At 42.8% G+C, this 24453-nt stretch overlaps 1 protein-coding gene across 23 annotated transcripts in view; it reads left to right on the forward strand.

Annotated features, from left to right (window-relative positions):
* Tcf4 (transcription factor 4) overlaps window positions 1-9214 on the forward strand; it is a 347519-nt gene extending 338305 nt beyond the window's left edge. For all 23 annotated transcript variants that reach the window (XM_052742440.1, XM_052742441.1, XM_052742439.1 and 20 more), the window contains 3 exons: window positions 3072-3301; window positions 4125-4265; window positions 4462-9214. In XM_052742440.1, the coding sequence (XP_052598400.1) occupies window positions 3072-3301; window positions 4125-4261 (367 nt within the window). In that variant the 3' untranslated portion in view covers window positions 4262-4265; window positions 4462-9214. The remainder of the gene's footprint in view (window positions 1-3071; window positions 3302-4124; window positions 4266-4461) is intronic.
* Window positions 9215-24453: the final 15239 nt, after the last annotated feature.

Below are 24453 nucleotides of genomic sequence, written 5' to 3' on the forward strand. Positions count from 1 at the left end.
AGCCACGTTAAAGAGTCAATTGATTGTATATACAACTGTAAGTGTTTTTCTTATCTTTAAAGTGAGAAAATTCTGATTTCCTAGTTTTATCCTGAACAGGTTGCTGCATGTAAAATAAATTCTAATGGTTTTTTTTTTTTCCCCTCTCTGCTACTAAAAACACAACTACAGGGAAATAGCTTCAAGTTGATGTTCTTAAATTCCTGGTGTCTTTGAATTCAATGTGTCTCTTTAAACTTGAGTCTGGTGATGAGACGGTTTGGGTTTCCTCAGGACCCATGTACATTGCCTTCACTGCTTTGGGTTAATTTTCTTTACAGATTACCCAGTTGTGCCAAGACTTCAGCTTCTTTTGAAGGTTGTAGTTCTCGGGGCCACAGCTGGTATCTTTCATGAGTCAAGTCCACACTGCCTTTTCCTTTCTTTATAACGAACATCACACGTTACATTCTATGTCCTGCTCCTAAGATGCTCAGGGCTTCTATCTTGGCTCTCTCTCATCATTGCAGTTTCCTGATTTGTGGCCACATTGGCAAGAAACCCTTGGGTGGGAATTTCACATCCTGAACAGCTTCTCTGTTAGTCACGTCAGTTCTTGGTAATTTGGTGGCCATAACGTATACATATTCATTGGTTCTTGGAAGTTTCAGAACATCATTTTACTTGCCACTAAGTGTCTTCTTGTTAACAGTCGTCCTCGTGCCATTTCTAATGTATGCCTTGCAGAGTCTGCTCTGAGGTAGTGCTCTTCAAATCTAGTTTATGTCCATGAGCGATTTATTTATGTGACTAATGACTTCTAATTAGTCATTAGCCTAAAAACTTTTAAAGGACAGCTTCCCATTTCCTGGTTCCCCCTATGTAAGGTTTGATACATGGTCACTGTCTAAAAATATCGCCAGTCTTTTGCTTCAGAATAAGCCTACCAGAGACTCAGCTATTCCTTTTTGCATAATGGTATGCAGGAACAATATAATAGCAGGCTGCATTCCCTTACCACCAGCAGAAATTCTGTGAGAGGGAAAAGGAGAAGCCGGGAGGAAAATGTGGAAGCAAAAAAAAGAGAGGGCTTGCACTAGCCTTCAGTGGGCGATACGCTGGCTGGGGCGTCACGAAGTCCAGCTTTGCAGCACTTCTTACCACTTTGCCCCAGCAGGCACTCTTCTGTGTGAGCATCCTTACATCCCTTAAGTACTTCACAGAGTTCGAGAGTGCCTGTCCCGGTTAGGATACCCCCAGGGTAACAGGCCCTGTTTGTACTGTGGATGCCACCTGAGGACTTTTCTTCCCTCCTTTTTATTAGCATATGTTCGTTGTACACAGTGATGGGTTTCATAATGGCATTTCCTGTCAAGTCCACTTTGAACATTTTCATGCTCTCCTGTTCTTTGCTTCCTTTCAGTATCCCTATTTCTACTTCCCTGTGTTGGGAAAACTAGAAAACCACATGCAGAAAGGTTAAACTGGGTCCCCTGACTCTCGCCCTGTACCAAAAAAAAAAAAAAATCAGTTCAAAATGGGTGGAAGAACCTGTTGTAAACCTGAGACTGGAAAGAAACAGGGAAAGCACTTTGAGATATAGGCATGTGCAAGGGCATACTAAATGGGACTCCAGGAGCTCAGGGACAGACCACATGGGAGGGCTACACCCATTTGAAGTCAGCATCCATTTCATGCACAGTGAAGAGCTAATCTTCCACATCTTCAGTTCTGAGTAAGAGGATTCATCGTCTTGATTCTTTGAACAATATGGGCTTAGGGAATTTTAAGCTTCTGTTCAAGGTTCTGTATCCAGTAGCTTGGACTGAAAGTCTCTGTCTCTGTCTCTCTCTGTCTCTCTGTCTCTCTCTGTCTCTGTCTCTCTCTGTCTCTGTCTCTCTCTCTCTCTCTCTCTCTCTCTCTCTCTCTCTCTCTCTCTCTCTCTCTCTGTGTGTGTGTGTGTGTGTGTAGTATTTCCTTTTCCCCCCCTTAATGCTTCTCAAATCCAGAATCCAGAAAAGATATTTGCTCATGGTATCTCATCTGGAGTTTTTTGTTTTGATGAGACTTTTTGAGACAAAACATCTCCCCCAACTCTCTTTTCTTTATTATAGCCCTCAAAATGTTTGCAATCCTGAGTCCACGTGTCCATCTGTAAGAGACACATTTTCGAGATGGCTCATCCGCCTATTCACCTTCAATAGCAAAGTCTCAGAAGGGTCACTATGACCGCCAGAGATGGTCAGAACCTGACCTTATGCATACTGAGCCCATTCTTTTGTGATGAGTCACAGAATATTTGAGTTCTAACAGAGAATCTTGTTTGGCCTCCTTTGTGACTCACAGAGCTCTTGGCCAGTTATACAGAGGAGTTGCATGGGTTTTGTATTGTATCACATAGCTGATGTCAGTTCAGCTCAACTTATTTTGGAGATCATAAGCATCCATAATATGAAAGACCACAGAAATCATGCCCCTCCCTGCCCCGCCCAACTTTTCATTTAATGTCTAGAGGAAAGAAGACTCCGGATTCAGACAGTCAGTGGTTTGGACAGTCTTTGGAGGTGGACACTGTCTGCTGTCTGCTGTTTCCACTTCATACTCCTGTTAACATGGCTTGTATTTACTATGATCAAAAAAAATCTGTCTCTCACTTATCTTCCATCCGTTTTACATTATCACGGTATGAAAATTTTCTAAAGATTGTGTAAGTAATCGTTTGTGTTTTCACAAGTATAAGTTAAGCCTGGGTCTCTGTCTGCATTAAGACTGAGTAGTACATATTACATAGTGCATGAGATCTTCATTCCCCTGCTGGGTCCCCTACAACAATAACAACAACAACAACAGGATGGACACCCTATGACCCTGCTGGAGCCCAGATCATCCTCCTCTGTTGGATTTGGGTAAAATCCCTGGGAGGAACCAAAAGTTTTGTGTGTGCATTTCCTAAACCAACCCCAAGGTCAGATGAAGGTCAAATGGATACATTTCCACCAAGGATGGACCAGATGAGTCTCAAAGAAAATGTAATACAGATACCGTCTTTCCCCCACACCATCATTAAAGGTCCCATCCCTCTCGCCCTACAGCAATAACGATGATGAGGACCTGACCCCAGAGCAGAAGGCAGAACGTGAAAAGGAACGGAGGATGGCTAACAATGCCCGCGAGCGCCTGAGGGTCCGTGATATCAATGAGGCTTTCAAAGAGCTGGGCCGCATGGTGCAGCTCCACCTGAAGAGCGACAAGCCACAGACCAAGCTCCTGATTCTCCACCAGGCCGTGGCTGTCATCCTCAGCCTGGAGCAGCAAGTGCGAGGTCAGGAGATAGATGCTTAAGCACCTTCCAGAGAATTGCTGGGATGTGGGACTGTATCAAAATCCATCTCCTGTAATTAAGGTGTAGAGTGTTTTTCTAACTAGTGTTATATTACAGCATTTCCATTTGTGCTGTCAGTTATCAGACGTGATTGGCCAACCTAGTTTCCTGCTTTTCTTTTGTGGGGTAGATATGTGTGGGTACAAGTGTATGTGTGTGTGTGTGTGTTATATGTGTATGTAAGTCAGAAGTTGTTAGCGTGGAGCATCATTCCTCTGAGGCTATTTATCTTGTTTCCTGAGACCAGGCCTCTCACTGGGACCTAGGGCTTGTCAATTAGACTAGGGTTGGCTAGCCAGTGAACCCCAAGGATCTGCCTATCTCTGTGCCAGTGCTGGATTGCAAGCTTGCCACCACACGTAACCTTTTATGTGGGTGCTGGGTACTGAACTCAGGCCCTTAGGCTTGCACAGTAATAATGAGCTATCGTCCTAGCTCATCTTTTTAAATCATTGTTGTCATTATTTTGAGGAAGGGTCTTATTGTATGACTCAGTCTAGCCTAAAACTATGCATAGCAGAGACTGCCCTCAAGTTTACGGTTTTCCTGGCTCTGCCTCTCAAGTGTAGGGACTTTAGGCCGAAGCCATTCTGCCTGCCTCCATGCTGTCCAATTCAGAATCTGTGTGCAGTGAATGCGTTGCCCACCAGTGTACCATCCCCTCATCCTGCAATGGATGAGTGTCTGGCGTGGACGTGGGAGTGCTTCTCCACCCTCAGCTGAGCCCTGCTGACTGGATGCCTTGTGCTTTCCCATCCCACAGAAAGGAATCTGAACCCGAAAGCTGCCTGCCTGAAAAGAAGGGAGGAGGAGAAAGTGTCCTCAGAACCTCCCCCTCTGTCCTTGGCTGGTCCACACCCTGGGATGGGAGACGCAGCGAATCACATGGGACAGATGTGAAAGGGTACGCTGGGTCTGTTGTCCATTCTCAGTGCCCACCCACAGCTCTCAGTGGCACACAAGCCACAAACAACTGGAACTACCCAGATTAGCCAGTATTTTTTTCTTTTCTTGAAAAAAGGGGGCTTAAAAAATTAAAAAAAAAAAATCTTTTCCTATCACCATATTAATTATTTTTTTTTCTCCTTTTCCTTTCTCAGGTCCAAGTTGCCACCTTGCTTCATTAAAACAAGAGACCACTTCCTTAACAGCTGTATTATCCTAAACCCACATAAACACTGCTCCTTAACCCCCTTTTTTGTAATATAAGACAAGTCTGAGTAGTTATGAATCGCAGACGCAAGAGGTTTCAGCATTCCCAATTATCAAAAAGCAGAAAAACAAACAAAAAAAAATGAAAGAAAGAAAGAAAGAAAAAAGTGCAACTTGAGGGGCGACTTCTTTAACATATCATTCTGAATGTGCGAAGCGGTATGTACAGGCTGAGACACAGCCCAGAGACTGAATGGCAATCCTTCCACACTGTGGAGCAATGCATTTGTGCCTAAACTTCTTTTGGAAAAAAAAAATATAATTAATTTGTAAGTCTGAAAAAAATATTTAATTTAAAAAAAAATTGTAAACTTGCAATAATGAAAAAGTGTACTTCTGAAGAAAACGACATGAACGTTTTTGTTGGTATTCAAGTCAGCTAGTGTTTCTAATGACCGGATATTGGATAGGGGAAGCCCGGCTACCCTCATAACAAAACCAGCAAACGTCCTGATGGCAACCAAGTGATGACATTAGCCATTCCTTAGGGTAGGAGGGACAGATGGATGTTATAGACCTATGACAAATATATATATAAATATATATATAAATATATATTAAAAATTTAGTGACTATGGTAAGCTTTTGTTCATTTGTTTCAGACTTTTTTCTCCTGTAAAAAAATAGTACTGATTAACTTTTTTAAAAGAAAGATTTTACTGTAAATATGGATTTTTTTTTTTGTCTGATTTTTGTCCCTTCCCCAGTTTGTTATTGTAACCTGTAGTGCCAACTCTGCTTCCGGAGGGGCGGTGCAGGACGGAGTGCTGACCCTGATGTTGCTTCTCATTCATAAATAGTAGAAAGTTGTTTCTCCAGTCTTTTGGGAACACAGGACTTAAAAAAATCACATCATGTGTAGAAATTACATGCAGCATTGCCCAGGCAAGGCAAAAAGAGTTTGTCGGGCTTGTGGCGCTGCCCTTGCGACCCTCTCCTGGGATTTTCAGAGGTACACGGTTAGAATGCTACAATGTTACCACTGTGCCTTCCAATGTTTATATCATCGGAAACATAACATAATCAAAGTGGCTGTGATTTAACAAAACGATTCAAGTGTTACCTACCTGTGTAGCCGAAGTAGTGTGCAGTGAGGCGTTTCTGAATACATGGTCAGATTTTTGGAAAAAATACAAAAACTTAAAAAAAAAAAAAGAGTCAAGTTCAAAAACCGTCAAATGAGAAAATTGCAAGTAGTGTGACCGAGCTGATTGATTTTGTTGCTTTCTTTCTTTCTTTCTTTCTTTTTTTTTTTCAAAATGGGTTTACTAAAAAGTAGATGACTTACTTGCCTCCTCCTTCGTCTGAAAAATGCCAACCAATCATGCAGCATTATAACAAGCCTTATAAGTCCTGAAGCATTAAGTTGCACTTTTATGAGGAGGGGTATAGTGCAGTATTCTCTGGCCAGTATGAATGAAGTTTATACTTAACATTTGATAGAAACATAGATCAAACTATGGCACAGCAACTCATCAGATAGCTAGCGTTGACTCTGGGCACAATTGAACCAATTCCCATCCGAAATCTTCCTAATGGTTGACTTTGGTGTGTAGTGCAGTAAACAGTAGTGCTTCTACTTAAGCATCCGTCAGCATCCTTTCGTCTCTAACTGGTTTCTATTTTTACAGCCACACAATCTTGGCATGTATTAAGAAAAAAAAAAAATCCCTGTTGAAGTAGTTTTTTCCACCTATCAGCACTGAGTAAATGCCATAAATCCATGGAAATGGTCTAAATGCCCCATCCGTTGTCCTGTTTTACCAGTTACGTAGTGATGAAACACATTTGTAAATTTTATGCAACCAATGGCAAACCTATCATTATTTTGAAACTGTGTATGTAAAAGTTATATTTTTACATGTAGACTCTTGTTATTATGTGTTTTAATACATTGTATCAGGTTTTTTGTTTTTTGCTTTCTAAACTGTGTGGTTTTTTTAAAAAAAAAAAAGTCATTTAAATGAAATAGTGAGCTACAAGAATCTGAAATTTATGTTCATTTCCGAAAATGTAAGAACAAATAAGATAGTTATCACGTGGTCACCTTTTACAAACCCATAAACATTTTGATTAGCTGTGTGTGTGTGTACGTGTGTGTGTGTGTGTGTGTGTGTGTATGAGTGTGTGTGCGCGTGCATGTTGAAAACTGTAAATATGTTCAGTAGTGATAAAACTAAAATGCTTTGATTTGTTGATAAGTTCCTAAAATGTGGAGGTGGATTGAAAACGTAGGAGAATAGCAGAAATCAAATTTCATGAAAAGTTCTTCGGGGGCTTTCCTGTGAAACGTGCAAACAGAGGGGCTCAAAGAAGGGCACGGAAGACAATAATGTACACTCCCCTCCTCCCTAAATGATGGAAACCATGTGTACTTGTTCTCTCCCCCATGTTGAAGATTTCCTTTTCGTGATCCATTCTGCACTCACTTTGTATAGTCTACCAAGGCGGGTATCCCTAGGAACATTATTATTATATAGGAAGCAGGTATACTCTGATCACATTCAGGATAAGTGTATAGAAGAGAATATGGTGTTTACTCTTTAGGGAACTGGAAATACTCCCTGCATTGATGTACATTTTCAGAATGGCACTTTTGATACATGTTATCGTAAAGGTGCTTACTAAAGCTGAATTAAAGTTTTTCCAATCTGTAAACAAAGCAAAAAGTTAAATTAGTCATTTGATTTTTTTTTTTCAATTGGTGCTTTTATATTCTGTTCTCACTCAAACAGAGGAAAAGCTGCAATTTCTTGCTCACCAGCTTTGATGTATTCATTACTTGGTAATGTAATACGGCTATTGTCAAATTCCTTTTGGAAATAAGCAAAAGACTCCCTAAAGGCCACCAGAAGCTGCTGGCTGCATTCTGCTTGGTGGAGAAACATGATCTGACCCTCTCTGTAATAATTGGGTTGTATCTCCAGTTTAAAAGAAAAGAAGAAGAAAGGGAATGTGGCCTTTTTAATGTGTTTTTTTCTTGTTGTTATTTTGTAATTATCAAACCCAGGTAAGATATTGGTATTCCTGCACTGGATTTTTGAAAGCAACTTAAAGACAGGATTAAAATACTATTCATACATTTCATAAGGGTCCAGACTACACTAGATATATATGGTGTGGTGATGCATAGGTTAGGGATCAGTTTAGAGGCTCAGACTTTGAAAGCAACTTGGAACAGTTGATCCACCTCCACATTCAAGTACTTTATGAATATGCAGAGTTAGGGATCTATCCATCTAGGAGTTCTCACCATTTGTCTTCTGTGTAACTATGAGGAACACTAATGCGCATACAACTCTCAGATCATCCAGTCGTACAACTGATTCTGACTCAGTCTTCCGATTCCTGGTTCTGTTTTGTTTTTCCACGTTTTCCCCATCTCTTGATTTTTTTATTATAATTATTATTATTTGTGATCTTTGTTTTGATGAGGGGTTGGGAAGTGGGAGGGAGTCGAACTGAGACTTGGGGGTAAGAGGATTTTTTTTTTCATCTTTGCATCCAACAGGCAGAATATGATCTGTGTCCAAAACTGAACTTAAGTCAGGAATGAAACGATTCAGCATGAACAAGCACAAAAAAAAAATGTAGTCTGCCGGCTGACTGGAAGCAAAAATTAAATAAATTTAAAAAAATAAATAAATAAAGAGGTGAAGACGGAATATGATGAATTCCAAGACAATGGGGCACCAAGGCCTTTGGGCCTCTTCTTGATTTTGCTTTGGTTATGTTTGTTTTCTTTCGAGATGTTCTTTCTCATGGGACTTGAAGTGACTCATCTCTGTGCAGTGCTGTTTTGCCATATGCTCATTTCAAGTATTATAGACATATGTAATGGTGAAATATATGAACTGTGGCCTTTTTCATTCTCGTTACTTGTGATGCAATTAAGTGAAGATAAGAAAAAAAAAAAAGCAGAGATTTACCATGTATCAGTGCCTGGCTTTTTGTTATAAAGCTTTGTCTGTCTAGTGCTCTTTTGCTATAAAATAGACTGTAGTACACCCTAGTAGGAAAAAAAAACTAAATTTAAAAAATAAAAAATATATTTGGCTTATTTTTCGCAGGAGCAATCCTTTTATACCATGAATATTACAAAAAAAAATTGTCAGATTCTGAATATTTCTTCTTTGTAGATTTTTGGAATCATTATGAGTAAAAGTTTGTTACTTTATTTTACTATTTAAAAGATGTTATTTTACCATGTGTTACCGAGATGAAACTGTATGGTAGCTTCTTTTGTTTGTTTTTGTTTTTTTGTTTTTGTTTTTAGTTGTAGGGTCGCAGTGCGGACTTTTTTCTTTCTTTCTTTCTTTTTTTTTTTGCGACTGTACACATAGCTGCAGCATTAAAAACTTTAAAAAATGTTAAAAAAAAAAGAAAAAAAGGGAAAACATTTCAAAAAAAGATAAACAGTTACACCTTGTTTTCAATGTGTGGCTGAGTGCCTCGATTTTTCATGTTTTTGGTGTATTTCTGATTTGTAGAAGTGTCCAAACAGGTTGTGTGCTGGACTTCCTGAAGAGGCAAACCACCCAGCTTGGTCTAGACCATTACCTGTTCCCATCTGTAGTTACTCGATGAAGTCATGTACATGACCGTTCTGTAGCAATAAATGTGCCATTTTTATAAACTGTCTCTGACACTCTCCTCATTTCATTTCGCACGATGCTCACAGCCCTCTTCTGTAAGACCACAGCCACTGTTCATTTGTTCAGAGTGTTGGAGGTTTTGACAGTTAAACAAAACATTCAAAAAAAAATCACAAAAACAAATTGAAAAGCAAAGCCCATGGCTCCTCAAGAAGAGATGCCCTTAATGAGAACGGAACAGGATGCATGCAAAACACAAAGAAAGCTGTCTAGAGGATTAACTAATTGAAGGAATGTGATTAATGCACTTGTAACACTGAAGCCATGCACTTGAAGAGCCCTGAACTTCGCCAGTGTTTTGGGTTGTGCGGCAGGTTGCCGAGTCTCGGCACCTCTAAACTTCTGGATCAGTTGGTCGGCTCTTTGGCAGGACATTTTCAGCTAGATCTTTTCAGCCTAAATAAATTAATAAGTAGAACTCCAGGACAATTTTATTTTGTATTACTTGTTAAAGGCTGCCTGTTGTTATTTGCAGTACTTACTGTTCTACTGTATTGATACTCTCATAGACTATTCCCATCACACCAAATTCTGGTTGACTCTGTTGACTATTATCCCAGATGTAAACAACCAGATGAGTGTTTTTTTTTTTTTTTTTTTTCTGGCTTGTACAAACTGATGTGTGTCACCCATGGGAGGGAAAAACTGTACAGGTTAAAAATTAAGGAGTGTTATGTACTGTAAGTTAATATTTTTATAGAACGGACACCAGCCTACTTTACAGAACTCAAAGGCTGCTTGGCATTGCGCTGTGGAGATGTAATGTGGCTTATGCAATGAATGAAAGCCCATGGCAGAGGAGTTCTTAATGGAATGTTCTAACTGGGTGTGTGGGATTGGGGGATGTCTCCGATATTGCTCTTGTACTCTTTCTCACGGGGTGTAGTGACTAGTTCTCTGAAAGATGATGTTGTAATACCATTTGGTTCACATGTAAAGTGCCCTCTATGGCCAAATGTTGGGAGTTTGTTTCTGACCCCGCCCCCCTTTCCTTTTGGTTGAATTGTTTGCAGATATTTAAATTTTATGAAATTTCCAAAGATTTTGGTTGATAACCCATTTAACCTTTTAAATGATTTGAGATGTTCTTATGTTCTTACTGTGTGTTTTAAATATATATAAAAGAGCCACAAGTATTTAGTCTTTTAGTATTATATTTGATCATGTAACTTCTGTGATACTAAGAAAGAGGAGATGAACCAGACACCTGTCCAGTGTCTCATAGACTCTATTAACACTAGATTTGACTTCAAAGGACATAAGATAAGGTACATGACTTTAGACTCTAAGAAGAACTTAGATTGCTGGGGAATATAATAATATTCACCAAGATCCCCATTACAGCAGTAATGGAAAGGGAGCCATAGAAGGGGAAATCAGGTACCATTTTTAGTCTCCAAATTTGATCCATTCATATAAAACCAAGTGAAATTTCTATTCTAAGCTTTAACTGCAGGCCACCTTTCTCTTGACTAACAGCCTAGGAAATGGCATATATGGCCTTCTTCAAGGGGGAGCTTGGAAACAGCAGCTTGTGTGCTGCCTATCTCCAGATTACCCCTGGACTCCACCCTTACCTTGCACTGTGGACTCCCTGCCCCGCCAAATAGACCTCATGTTCCACGAGCAGGCTTCTGCCTCGGACTAACGACGGGCCCGTGTTTCCACTGGCCAGCACTGCTGCTATCAGAAATGCTGCCCACTTTGAAAGGACTGGGTGGGCAGGGCAAGGAAAAATCACCTTGGTGTTTGTTGGATGAACAAATATGCATTGAGTAAAATTCACAACATCAAGTAAAATTCACAGGTCTTGAGAACAGGAGTGTGTAGTGTTACCAGTGGGTGTGACAACACAGTGTTAGGACAATGGTGGGTACATAGAACCCATCAGTTAAACCAGCTAGATACCCACTAGCCAGGGATGAGTAGTGATATATTAGCATGACTGCCTTTGCCTCCAAACACAGCATGGGACCTGTGGCTCCAGCTCTCTCTCTCTCTCTCTCTCTCACACACACACACACACACACACACACACTGTGGAACCATGTGTACCTTCAGTCACTGTTTCATACTATGCTTGACTTGTGGATATTTTGATAGTCAGAGAAACCACTCTGTAAGAAAAACACAAGCATCACCACATTCCTTTCTAAGGATCTAAGCAATAGCTTTTGTGTCTAGGCAAGTACACCTGTTCCCAGAGCACAGGTTAAGAAAAATCTGGTGTAAAGGAATCAACACTTGAAAGTCATGAGACCAACCCCAGTGTCCTACACTGAGATGGCTGAGCCTAACCAGAACTGGGCTGCTGTCTGGCTTTTCTGGGTTAAAAAAAAAAGAAAGAAAGAAAAAAGAAAAAGATCCTTTGTGCAATGCAGAAAATAATATGGTCCTCATCCACATCTGTTACGCTATATTTAGAAGTCCAATAGCTTTGGCATTGGCAGGAACCCATATGCTTCTAGCAGGAAACAAACACTCGCCAAGAGCAAAGTGCAAATGCCCATGCAGAATCAGACCCACAGGCTTGAGATTTCCCACCAGCACCCATCTCCTGTTGAGAAACCTTCATTGTTTGTAAACACACACACACACACACACACACACACACACACACACACACACACACACACACGGCAGTTGGGAAGAATATGGAAACCTGAATTTTGAAAGGAGTCATATTATTTTGCTTAGCCTTTTGTGTCTAATTCACAGGAACATGTTCCAGGCCTTGGAGCTTAAACAAGGAGCCAGTGTCCTGGCTGTGGGCCTAGTCATCTTTGCACAGTGCTCCCTGAAGGGCCAGTCTAGTCCCACTAGTGTCTAACAGGTTCATGGCTCATCTCTTCTCCTTTCCATGGTCCTTCCATGGCTTTTCTCAGCAGAGTCCCTAAACTCCTGAACTTTGCCTCTTCTTTAAATTGTTGACGAATTGCCAGGAGCGGGCATGTAACGGATGACATGAAGAATGCTATGATAGTTAGCACAAGGGTAGAACCATCCAATATGGCAGCCATACAAGGTGAGAAACAGTCGTAAATTAGATGTGAAGAACATTCTCAATGATGGGAGAGATGGGGCTTCGGGTGAGGCAGGTGTCTGGAGATGATACACAAGGCAGAAGGTGAAGGATGAAGGATGTCTGAATGAAGAGATTCTGTGGGCTGAGGCAAAGCTATTATTATTTGAATTTGTATTAAGCTTTGCTCCAAAACCCATGTAAGCTCACACTGCCAACCTAGCAATAATGGAAGAGACATGTTATTTTCTTCTCCATGTCACAAACACTATTTCATTGACCCTCCTTAGAAATCTAAGAAATTGGTCTCACCCTATATACCTTTCAAAGAGAACGGGCAACAGAAGGCCCAGGTCTGAGCCATGCCGGCAACAGAGGCAAAGGCCACCAGAAGCAGACTGGCCAGTACTGGTGATGTTCTTTGTTGTTCAGAGGAAGGACTCTCTGACTTGAATCAAAACATGTCTTCTGACCTTCCTAATCCACAATATGGTACTACTTGTAGGGCTGCAGGCCACTGCCACCCTCCCTGAGGATACTCCCCTTCTTCAAAACCAGCTTCTGCAGGCTTCCTTCCAACCAGACAGCCCAGCACCCCAAAGCCAGCCAGTCCCCAAGCCTTTGTTCAGTCCTGGCTTCCTTCTTTCCCTCCCCACACACATCTTTTCCATTGTCTGTTGTCTGCCTATGATCATCTGATCCAATGAAAAGAAAAAAGCCAGGGTAATAACATCTGGGGATCATAGATCCCATATCAAAACAGCTGCAGGGTACTGAAATGAAAGCAAATTTGTTATCAAAAGTAGTGAAGATGCTCCTGTAGAAGAATTAAAACACACAAACAAGTATACATGAAAGGAGATATAATAATGTATACATATTGCTGAACTGTGTCACAGAATACAACTCCCTAGTTTATTTTGCATTCTTGTGGTATCCAAGCCACCCAATCCTGTTTACTGGACATGATGACCATTCCCATGTCACAGATGAAGACATGAAAGCTGAGGGAAGTTGCTAGGCCAACAGCAAGCCAAGGGCAATATTGGAATCCAAGCCAGCTGCCTCTTAGAAATGGGCCCTACATTTTCTGTGTGGCATGAATGTTAGTAGGATGAATACATAACATATTCACAGTCATGCGATGTGCTTCTGCACTTGGGCCAGTGACATCATACCAAGCTTTCCAGAGGAAGCCTCTAATACATGACCAAGAGGAGACTTGAGTGTAGGCTCCAGACACTAAACAGTCCACATTGTCTTCCAATGGGAAAATGAAGGAGAGAGAAATGTGAACACAGGTGTCCCAGGCCCTAGCCTAAGGGCAGTGTCTCCTCTCTAAACAAACTCATGAGGAGTCAATTCTTTGACTCTGTCAGTACACAGAAACCATGTAATGAGGATATGTACATGGGTCCATACTGCCAGCTCTGAAAGCAATTTGGAAGCCCTGTGTTGTGAATTGCCCAAGGGCACAGAACTCCTCGGTGGAACAGCGGGCTTCTTTCAACGTGTCCGAGGAACTTTTCAAGAGAACCTTTGATTTGGTGCCCCCTTATCACCCTACTTCACGAGGCCACGGCAGCTTGTCTTAGCTCAAATTTGTATTCTCTCCTGGAACCTCTGTTGCGCACCTGCTGAACAGGGCTGCTGAACAGTGATGATTAAGAGGGATGCTGGGGTGGGGTGAGATGGACACTTCTCAGCAGAAGGTAGAGGGAAGGACCCAAACCTGGGTGGGTTTAGGATGGAGTAGGAGGAACTCAGTCCCAGAAGGGGGAGATGGTGGAAGAGACGAGAAGAGAGGCTCCACCCGTGATATAGGTGATTGTAGAAACATCTGGTATCCTCCAGCATGCCTTGGGGCTGCCACTCCCTGGTAGGGAAGCATCAAGCCCCTCCTTTCCTGGGGCCAATGTAGAGCCAGCCACTTCTTGAAAGAAAGGAAGATAAAACTGCCTTAAACCCATATTGAGGCAAGCTCAGTGAAGGGAAATTAGCCTCGAAGTGACCTGTCAGAGGAAAACTCCTGTTTACCGCCTCATGTGTTTTCATACAAGCATACATATTCATAATATGCTGGAATGTTCAGCCCAGACATATGGAGATTATCCAAAGTTACATAAGAGTCCATGTGTCCATGGGGTCGGGATCCACTTCATCCGCACCCAGGGAACTGACTCCACCTAAACTCACAAAAAGAACCTGAGAAAGAACACCAGGGTCTTGAGTCTCACGCTTGCTTGGCCACTTCCACACTGTAGAGGACACTGTAGGGGTTTACTCTCACTTTTAAGGAATTTATACTTTTGCTACCGTTAGTTCATGTCCAAGTCAATGTTTGAGATGCATTCCAGGTCAGCCTGCCTCTGGTGTAACATGCAGAAGAGACATCAGTGGGGGGCAGGTACAGGGCAAACAGCAGACCTCAGAAAAGAATTCACCATAAAAACAGCAGTTGAGATGGCAATTCCTAAGTGAAATTCCTGCAGAGGAAAAGAAAGGCACCCGAGGACCCTGACGCTCCCATTTTGGGAACACTAGATTATTCTGGATGGCTTAAAAGTTGAAAGCAGTGAGTAGAGGTGAGGTATATTGGGCAGGAGGATAGAGGTCTGGATGCCAGTGAGTCTAGACTGTCCTGTGGACAGTGGCGAGCCTCTGAGAACAGGAGCTGAGAAGGCATTAGGCAGCTCATTTTGTTTGTATGTGCCCGAGTGTGTGTTGCTCCCTAAGGACACAGGCACCATCAAGATTCAGCCCGTCCTGTCATGAGTAAAGCTCCCAGGTGTTCTTGCTCTGACAAGTGACCTAGAACCTGGGGCTCAAGGATAATAGACTGACACAGAATGACTTAGCCATCTGCTCTAAGTGTCCTATTCTAGTGACCAAATATTAAAGATGAGTTCTCAGGCTCGGTTCTGAGTTTTCTGGGATGAATTCTGTCCTGATTGGATGTAAAGCACTGATAACTTGTTTCCAGAGGGCCAGGGCATACCTAGTCCACTGTTGTCTATAGGAAAACAGCTGCTCAGTTAATCCCTTGCAGGCACCTGTAGCGGCCTGCTAATGGAAGGCTCTAGGGAACTAACTTATTACCGGCATTCAATATTTAAGTCAAAATAAGAAAGATAATGGGGGTGGGTTGGATGTTTCTTACTGTGATGGAGAACTTGACAATAAAAAAAAAATGGTGACTTTAGAAGCTTTATATTGTCAGCTCATTGTCTCCATAAAGGAGCTGAAAGCTGCATCCCCATCAGGAATTTTTCTGGACTAGCCAGATTTATTTCCTGAAGGAAAAGAAAGCCTAATTCTACAGGTAATGGTGTTACAAGAGTAATTGGGTCTCCATCCTCTAGGCAGGGGTCTCCTTTGTTAAGCCTAGAGCATAATTGGGAAGAAATAGGACCCTAAAGATTGGGCTAGAGCTGTGCAGGGGGTGAGGGCATTTCAGTAAGGCTAAGTGCATTACTCTGAAATCCTGCACAGCCTCCCATGGCACTACAAGCAACCCTTCCAACTGTGCTTGAAGAAGAACTTCAGGCCACCTTGAGGAAGCTGCCTTTGCAACACAACTGGGTCCCCAAACCTGTTCCTGTAGCCCTTTTCCTTCCAAACACACAACTGGGCTCCTGTTCCAGCAGCTGCTGGGGGCGGGGGTAAGGTACAAAACACAACCCACAAATGGGGATAATAGACACCACCACAACTGAATGATTCTGCCAAACTCTAATGATGGCAATCTGGGGACCATGTGTGGGAGTGGATCTTACGGGTGTGGGATCAAGGAGAAGAAATACGTAATTGGATCCAGCCAAACTAATTGATATGGACTTACTCACCAAGCAGAGACTCCAAATTGAATCTTTTTAGCCTGGGCGGGGGGGGGGGGGGGGGGGGGTGGTCAAATGGTTCTAATAATTTACTTTGTTTGGCGAGAATGTGGACCCAAAGTAGCTCTACTCTAAGTGGAGTTGAAATGCTAGAACTTTCTGATGTCCTACAAAGCAAAGGGCCATGGACGGAGGGAAATCAGAGTGCTCCAGTGGTAAGTCATGTGACTATGTTCATCCACTTAAAAGATCTGGAGAGCACGACCTTCACTATAGTGTTGAAAAGTGAGCTCCTGGGAGAAGTCTGAGCATCTCCAACTGGGGTGACAGGTTCAGGGGTGGCAAAGGTAACATGCTATAAGGACCATGGGGAGGTGGGGGAGAGACAAAGCAACACTAACTATAACCTGGCTCCGGGAAGCATAGCACTTGGGATAATTGATAACCAATCCCTCCATGGAGAGTAAGAGGAAAAAGTAGTAGATTCTTACCTGGTCTGTGTAAAGAATTAAAGTCAGAGGCCAGGCATGGTGGTTCATGCCTTCAATCTCAGCACTTGGGAGGCAGAGGCTGGTGGATCTCTGTGAATTAGAGGTCAGCCAAGTCTACTGTGGTGATATATTGTGTACCCTAATAAACTTTGCCTGAAGATCAGAGAACAGAACAAGCTTACTAGATTAAACATAGAGGCCAGGCAGTGGTGGCACACACGGTTAATCTTAGCACCCAGGAGGCAGAGGTCTAGATCTCTGTGAGTTCAAAGCCACCCTGGACTATATGAGATTGACTCAATCTAGGAGGGAAACAGAGACAGATAGTGGTGGTACACACCTTTAATCCCAGTACTTGGGAATCACAGGCCTTTAAGCCCAGCACTTGAGATCTCATGCCTTTGCTTGGGAAGCACACATGCCTTTAAAGGCTGGGCAGAGAAAGGTATATAAGTCATGAGGACACAAGAACTAGAAGCCTTTTTGGCTGAGGAGGCTTTTCAGGCTGAGGAGTCCTAGAGGTAAGAGATGGCTCATTCTTTTGTCTCTCTGATCTTTCAGCATTTACCCCAATATCTGGCTCTGGGTTTTTTTATTAAAAGACTGATTTAAGATTCACACAACAGTCTACTTAGTAAGTTCAACTACAGCCAGGGCTATGTCTTTAAAAACAAAAAACAAAACAAAAACAAAAACAATAATCACAGCATGAAATTAACAGAACCATCCCATCTTCCTGGCCAGTTTTCAGATCTCAGCAGTTCAGGTATGCCCAGAGCCTCTTCAGACACAGGAAGACACACTGTCAAAATTCACAGTTAAACTTCCACAAAAAGATGTGTGGTTGTGTACCAGGGTGATCAGGCACTGGAAGAAACAATCCAGTGTTCCCAAGTCTATTTCACACTGGCTATGATCTAATTCCTTGAGACCCAACTATCACTATGAATGAAGAAAATTCTGGAAAACTTGAATTTGTTGCTATGACAGCTTCTCAATCCTTGAAAGATTTTCTGAGCAATTCCACGACAATAGTACTACACATACTTATTAATAAAATATTTTATTAAGTCCATATTTGGAAGATGGATGTAACTCAGCCAGTGGCCATTGCATAAAGCTACACATTCATGTATGATGAGCTCTGTTTAGAGTGTGTGGTGTACTGGTGAGCTTTCATGAAACAGAACACAAAGCTTGTTGTCATGGTCTCAGATTGCACACAACAGTTAACTTTTGAGAAATGGCCACTTGTTTTATTTTGGTTCAGTATTATAAAAGAATATATAAACACAATGATCTGAAAAGGCCAATGTTTGTTACACCCATCCACATGACACATCTGTGTGAGGCCTATGTGTTCCTTCACATGTTCAACCAAAGGATCATCCCACAACAGGTTGAACTTAGAAGCAGTCACAACATCCATCTATCTTACATTAGAATCTTAAGGAGATTATAAAATATAAAATGATACCACTATTCTTTGCAGGGCTTAAGTATGTAGACATGTGTATGCAGGTGCGTGTGTGTTGGGGTAGACAGATTTTACATGCACATGTGTATGGGCGTGGGCACGTGGAAGCCTGAGGAAGAGCTTAGATGTCATTGCTCAGATGCCACCCACTTTTGTTCTTATGACAAAGCCACTCGCTGGCCTAGAACTCACTGAGTGGGCTAGCTCGGCCAGTGAGCTCTAGTTATCCCCACATTGACAGCTACCCAGGGCTAGAAGTGGAGGTGTGCACCCCCATCCTTGCTCGTTTAAGTGTGGGTTCTGGGGATCCAGTTCAAGTCTCCATTCTCGTGAGGCAAACATCCACCAGCTGGGCTCCTCAGGCTAGATTCCATTATTCTTATTAAATTGTCTGGAATATGTTATTCTTCATTTAAAAATGTTTCATTTTTAAAGATTTAATGTGTTTGTTGCTTTTTTAAATAAGCAAGACATTTTTTTCTCAATTTTAATCTCTAATGTGGTAATTATTGAAAGGTTAGAATTTACATAAATGAAAGTTCTTTGGGGTCCTTAGTACATTTTAAGACCATAAGCAAATTCCATAAGAACTATGGGTTCTGTGGCCAATGGTCCTGTCAGCCATACCCAAGGACTGTAAAATCATCAAAGATGACCAAGAGCAGATTGGTCACATTGAATGGAAAGGGCACTGAGTTTTCCTGATTCCATGATTCTATTATAGTTGGCTGCATGGGTTGTCTTCATGGAATGCCACAGTTTTGCGTCAAGCAACAGAAATTTATGATCTCACAGCTCTGTGGCCAGCAGGGATGCTGAGGGCTCTCCTCCTGACCTGCACATGATCATCTTCTGGCTGTGTACTCACATGACCTTTCTTCTGTATGCAAGAAAAAAGTGAGCTCGCTCCTCTCCCCTGGTGTCTCTTCTCTTCTCAGGTCATTAGTCTGAGTGTCTCTGAATTGTTCAGATCTTGAAACTGATGAAGGAGTTGGGACCGTTCTATTGACTTTACACTTGAACTCAACACAGATCAAGCAAGTATCTTGAAGGCTTTTCATCTACTTTCCTTGCAGGAACACCATGGTCAATTACCCAAAGTTCCACTGTCAGACTCCATCATTACTGCCAGTGGTGAAGACCTCAGCCTTATGGCTTATGCTGTGTTTTGGATGTTGAGTACCTTCCAAAGGCCCTCGTATAGAAAGGTGTGCTTCCTAGGCTGGTGGTGTTGGGAAAACTTACAAACCATGGTGGGTCTTAGTGGGTCATCCTTAGGTCATGGCCTTGAAGACTCTTGTGGAATATTAGTTTCTTCCTGGCTCAAGACACAATGTGTTGCCCTGTCACACACTGTTACCATGATAGGCCACTGTGGTGGTATTGTGTTCCCCAAAATATTGTGCACCCTAATAAACTTATCTGGGGTCAGAGACAGAACAGCCAAAATATTAAACATGAGGATAGGCAGTGGTAGCACATGCCTTTAATCCTAGCATTCCAGAGGCAGAAATCCATCTGTTCAAGGATACAGCCAAGTATAGTGACTCACGCCTTTAATCTCAGAAAGCGAGCCTTTAATCCCAGGGAGTGATGGTAGAAAGGAAAGGTATATAAGGCATGAAGACCAGAAACAAGAAGCATTTGGCTTGGTTAAGCTTTCAGGCTTTTGAGCAGCAATTCAGCTGAGACCCATTCTGGATGAGGACTCAGAGGCCTCCAGTCTGAGGAGACAAGACCAGCTGAGGATCAGGTGAGGTGAGGTAGCTGTGGCTTGTTCTGCTTCTCTGATCTTCCAGCATTCACCCCAATAACTGGCCTCAGGCTTGATTTTATTAATAAGATCTTTTAAGATTCATGCTACAGGCCACCTTTTCAGAGCCCCATGGGCCACCTTATCTCAAACTTGAAGCTGTAGTATTGTAACCTATATAAACCTCTTTTTACTTGATAAGTACAGGTATTTCACCATAGGGACAGAAAGCTAATACAACCTCACAACTATTATTACCTTCTTTTCTTCAAGATTTGATTTTTTTTAATTGAAAAAACTTTTAGTTTATAATATTATTACAACATTTCTCCTTTCTCTTTTCTCCCACTAAACCCTCTCAAATATCTCCTCAACTCTCCTTCAAATTTATGGCCTCATGCATATAGGTATGAATATATGCATGTATCCATTGAGTTCATATAATGTCACTTGTACATATATTTTCAAGGCTGACCATTTGGCACTAGACAGCCCTTTCTCCACACACAGTCACACTGGGTGTTCCATCTCAGACCATGAATCTGAGAAAGGGAGAGTAGTTTAGTTGCTCACAGTCTCCCATGTTGCTCTGGCATGGGTCTCTTCGTCTCTTCTCCAGGGTAGCAACATCGCCTCACTCCTCAAATTCAGCTTACAGACTCATCCTTGCTTTAAATGGTGTCCACCTGGGTTGTGTCCTCATTCCATAGTAAGCCTCTCATTGTCCTGTTACAATAGTCACCTGTAGTGATTTGTGAGCTCATTCATTTTATATTAATGATACACAGTCAGGCTGCTGTTGGCTCCAAGAGGGCCTTCCACCTCATTCACTAGCGCAGTTCGGGGCCTCACAGATTCGTTCCTAGATGCTCAGAGGGGGCTTGACCTCTTTCAGCGGCTTTGGGTGTCATAAAATAAATAGGTAGATGTCAATATTAAATGCAGAGCAGGTGGTCTACAAGAGCGAGAGTATGAGAGACATAAAGGCTGTGTGTCTGCCTACAGTCTGTCTATCAGCTGTCACCTGTCTCTCTCTCCTCTATCTATATGTTTGTCTATCTATCTATTGATCAATCTATCATTCATCTCCATATCCATCTCTTGATCACCTTTCTACCATCTCTCTTCATCTCTGTCTATACACATATCCTCATATCCATGTGTCTTTTATCTATGTGTCTATCATCTATCCTTTCATCATCTTTACTTACAGAATCCTCTAGCAGCGTTCACAGAGGCCATCCTGGTTCTCAAGTGGATGTGGACTCCCTCTACCAGAGTTGTCTTCTGATTTTCAGTTGAATGCCTACTGTTGGTCCACTTTCCAGAGATGAAACGGGGCCCCTAAAACGGGAACTCCCCAGACTCACCTTGGCACTTTACCTCTCAGTTCCTACTAAAAGTGAGATCGTTCTTGTCTTCCAGGCTCTGTATCTCAGCCATCTGCAGGTACCTGGAGGTTGCTCTTGGAAGAACATTCACAGCTGGGAGATTTGGGGTGGAAAAGCAAGAGGGAAAATTAGATTTAAAGAAAATTTAAAATGGCTAGGGTTCACTCAGTGGGTGCTGTAAATGTGTCTACATCCTAATCTCAAACCTCTGAAGCAGGCATAGCTAAGCCGAAGGGGCTTTGTTGATGTAACTGAGAATCTCTAGATGAGACCACCCCAGATGATCCAGGTTGCTCTAAACCCAATAGCAAGAGAAATATACAGACAGAGAGGAAGCCTGGATGGATGTGAAGGAAGAGACAGTGTCGAGGCCTCCATCACTACCGAACACCCCCGAGCACCAGAACCTAGAGGCCCAGGAAAACTGTATTAATCAAGAGTCCAGAGAAACAACCAATGGGAAGGAGGGAAGGAAGGGGAGGGAGAAGTAGGGAGGGAAACAGGGAAGGAGAGGATGTGAGGGAGGGGAGGGAAAGGACAGCAGCTCTCATGACTGAGGAATTGGCTAGTCCAAATGTACAGGGCCAGCCAGATGCTAAAAACTTGGCCAGGCATTTATGCTGCAGCGTTCAAGTGTCTAAGTGTTTCTTCTCTGGGAAACATGTGTTTGGCTCTAATTAGCCAGTCATCTGCCTGAACACCACTCTCACTGTCAAGGCTAATCTTGACTTAGAGTCACCCAGAGGAAACTGTTCACTCAGCTACAAAATACAGTCAGAGCTTAGAGGAGCGTTCTCAGCACAGCATAAGCAAGTAGACACACACAGCTAACCATGGCAAGGCCAGTCTTGTACAGACCATCTCCCCCACAGCCTGCACAGACCATCTCCCCCACAGCCTGCACAGACCATCTCCCCCACAGCCTGCACAGACCATCTCCCCTCACAGCCTGCACAGACCATCTCCCTCATAGCCTGCACAGATCATCTCCCCCCATAGCCTCCACAGGCCATCTCTCCCACAGCCTGCACAGACTAACTCCCCCTATAGCCCGCATAGGCCATTTCCCCCCATAGCCTCCACAGGCCATCTCTCCCACTGCCTGCTGTGGAGGACCTGCCCCCACTTTACCCTGAGTACTCTTGAGGAGAGAGGGGTAAGAAAATATCAGGTAGAATGATAGGCCTAGCTGAGAAGAAGAAAAACACAAGATAGCTTTGGAAGGGTCTGGGTCAATACCCAACATCCCAGAACTTTATTCAAAAGGGCTTTTTATAGCAATGCCAAGGGGTGAGGCAAAAGACCACACGCCTCCTTGCTAGATACAGCCAAGTATAGCCCCTTCCAAACACCTGGTAACCACGCCCGTGGTCGAATCATCCCCTTATGCAACCCTGCTGGGTAAAGCAAGCTCGGATTCTGTGACCTTGAGTAATTTGGGCCTCCACAGCCTGCACAGGCCATCCCCCTTACATCCTCTAGAGGGAATGTGGCTTCTAACTCATCGACTTCACATAGATGAAGCAAGAAAATCAAAGTCAATGCTTCTGGTGCTAAGTGACTGAATTTGCTAGAGAAACCCCAGGGAATGAACACAGGACACAGCCAAGGAGTGTCACAGTAGCAAGAAATTCTTCTGATGCCAACCTTGCCGGAAGCAGGTGAGCAGGGATGGGAAAATGACACATTCATGGCCTATATGAGTCCATTTCAGAAACGTACTGGTCATGCTTGCCCTAGTAGGTTTACAGTGGCGATAATGATGATAATAATAATAATAATGATTCTAAATTAACATAAAAACTTGTGTTTCATTGTAACATCCATGCGTAGATGTCTATAGACGGAGGCTGCTCCTATTTACCCCATCGTTTTCTTCTCTTCCTCTTTCTGCCTCTGTGCTGGTCAGTCCCTTTTCCCACCACATAGTCTCTCTTCTCCTGTGAGTGTGTGTGTGTGTGTGTGTGTGTGTGTGTGTGTGTGTGTGTGTATGTGTGTGTGTGACTAGATTCCCTCTGTGACAGAAAACATATGATGTTCATCTTTCTGAGTCAAGCTTATGTTGCCCAGTGTGGTGATTTCCAGTTCCATCCAGTTCTCTCCAATGACACAATCATTTTTCTTTCCAGCTGCAGGAAATGTCATTGTATATACGCACCGTATTTTCTTTCTCATTCATCTGTGGACAGGCTAGCTCCACAGCTTGACTGTTATGAAGAATGCTGTGGTAAACGTGACTATGCAGGTGTCTTCTGTGTTCCCTAAAAGCCACGCAAGGCTTTCCTCTAAGCCAGTACATCTCAATCTTCCTAATGTAGCTTCCCTTTAATACAGTTCCTCAGGTGGTGGTGACCTCCAACCATAAAATTATTTTCGTTGCTACTTCATAACTGTGATTTTACTATGGTTATGGATCATAATGGGTTTTTTGTTGTTGTTGCTGTTGTGAATCCTAATGTAAATATCTTTGTTTTCTGATGGTCTTAGGTGACCCGTGCGGAAAGGTCATTCAACCCCAAAGGGTTGTGACCCATAGGTTGAGAACCACTGTTCTAAGACAATGGCTCTCATCCCACTTATTATTTTGAGACAAGAGTCTCACTGAACCAATTCCGATAGAGTTCCTGGCCAACAAGGACCAGCGATCCCCCTGTCTCTACTTTCTCGGAGCTGGTATCACAACTGTGTGCTGCTGAACTCAGCATTGTAGATGGATTCTGGGGACCCGACTCAGGTCCTCGTGTTTACACAGAAATCAATTTACCAACAGAGTCATTGCCCCTCCCCCAGCTCATGAGTTACTGCTCATTCCCACCGCTGCAATTCACACAGGACACGGCAGGGCAAGAGAGCCATGGCAGTGCTTCGGGGAGATATGAAGATGGGTGGGTAAATATGAGAAAAAAATATGAGGAGAAAAGTCAGATGGGTCTCTGAGTAGCTAATAACCAGGTGCATCTTGAAGAGGGTTTCATGAGTGGGCAAGACAATGGATGATTCCTGCCAGACAACCCTAAGGACTTGTCTAAAGAAGCATAAGACCTGCAAAGTAGGCAGGGCCTTCTACGGAAGAAGCAATGCATCACAAAATAGCAGCTTGGCTCAGCGGTTAAGGGCGTTGGCTGCTCTTCTAGAGGTCCTAAGTCCAGAGGTCCTGAGTTCAATTCCCAACAACCACATGGTGGCTCACAACCATCCATAATGAGATCTGGTGCCCTCTTCTGGCCTTCAGGCATACATGCAGGCAGAACACTG

This window comes from Peromyscus californicus, unplaced genomic scaffold (assembly GCF_007827085.1).
Source record: "Peromyscus californicus insignis strain IS unplaced genomic scaffold, ASM782708v3 Scaffold_17__1_contigs__length_78620276, whole genome shotgun sequence".
NCBI classification, from domain to species: Eukaryota; Metazoa; Chordata; class Mammalia; order Rodentia; family Cricetidae; genus Peromyscus; species Peromyscus californicus.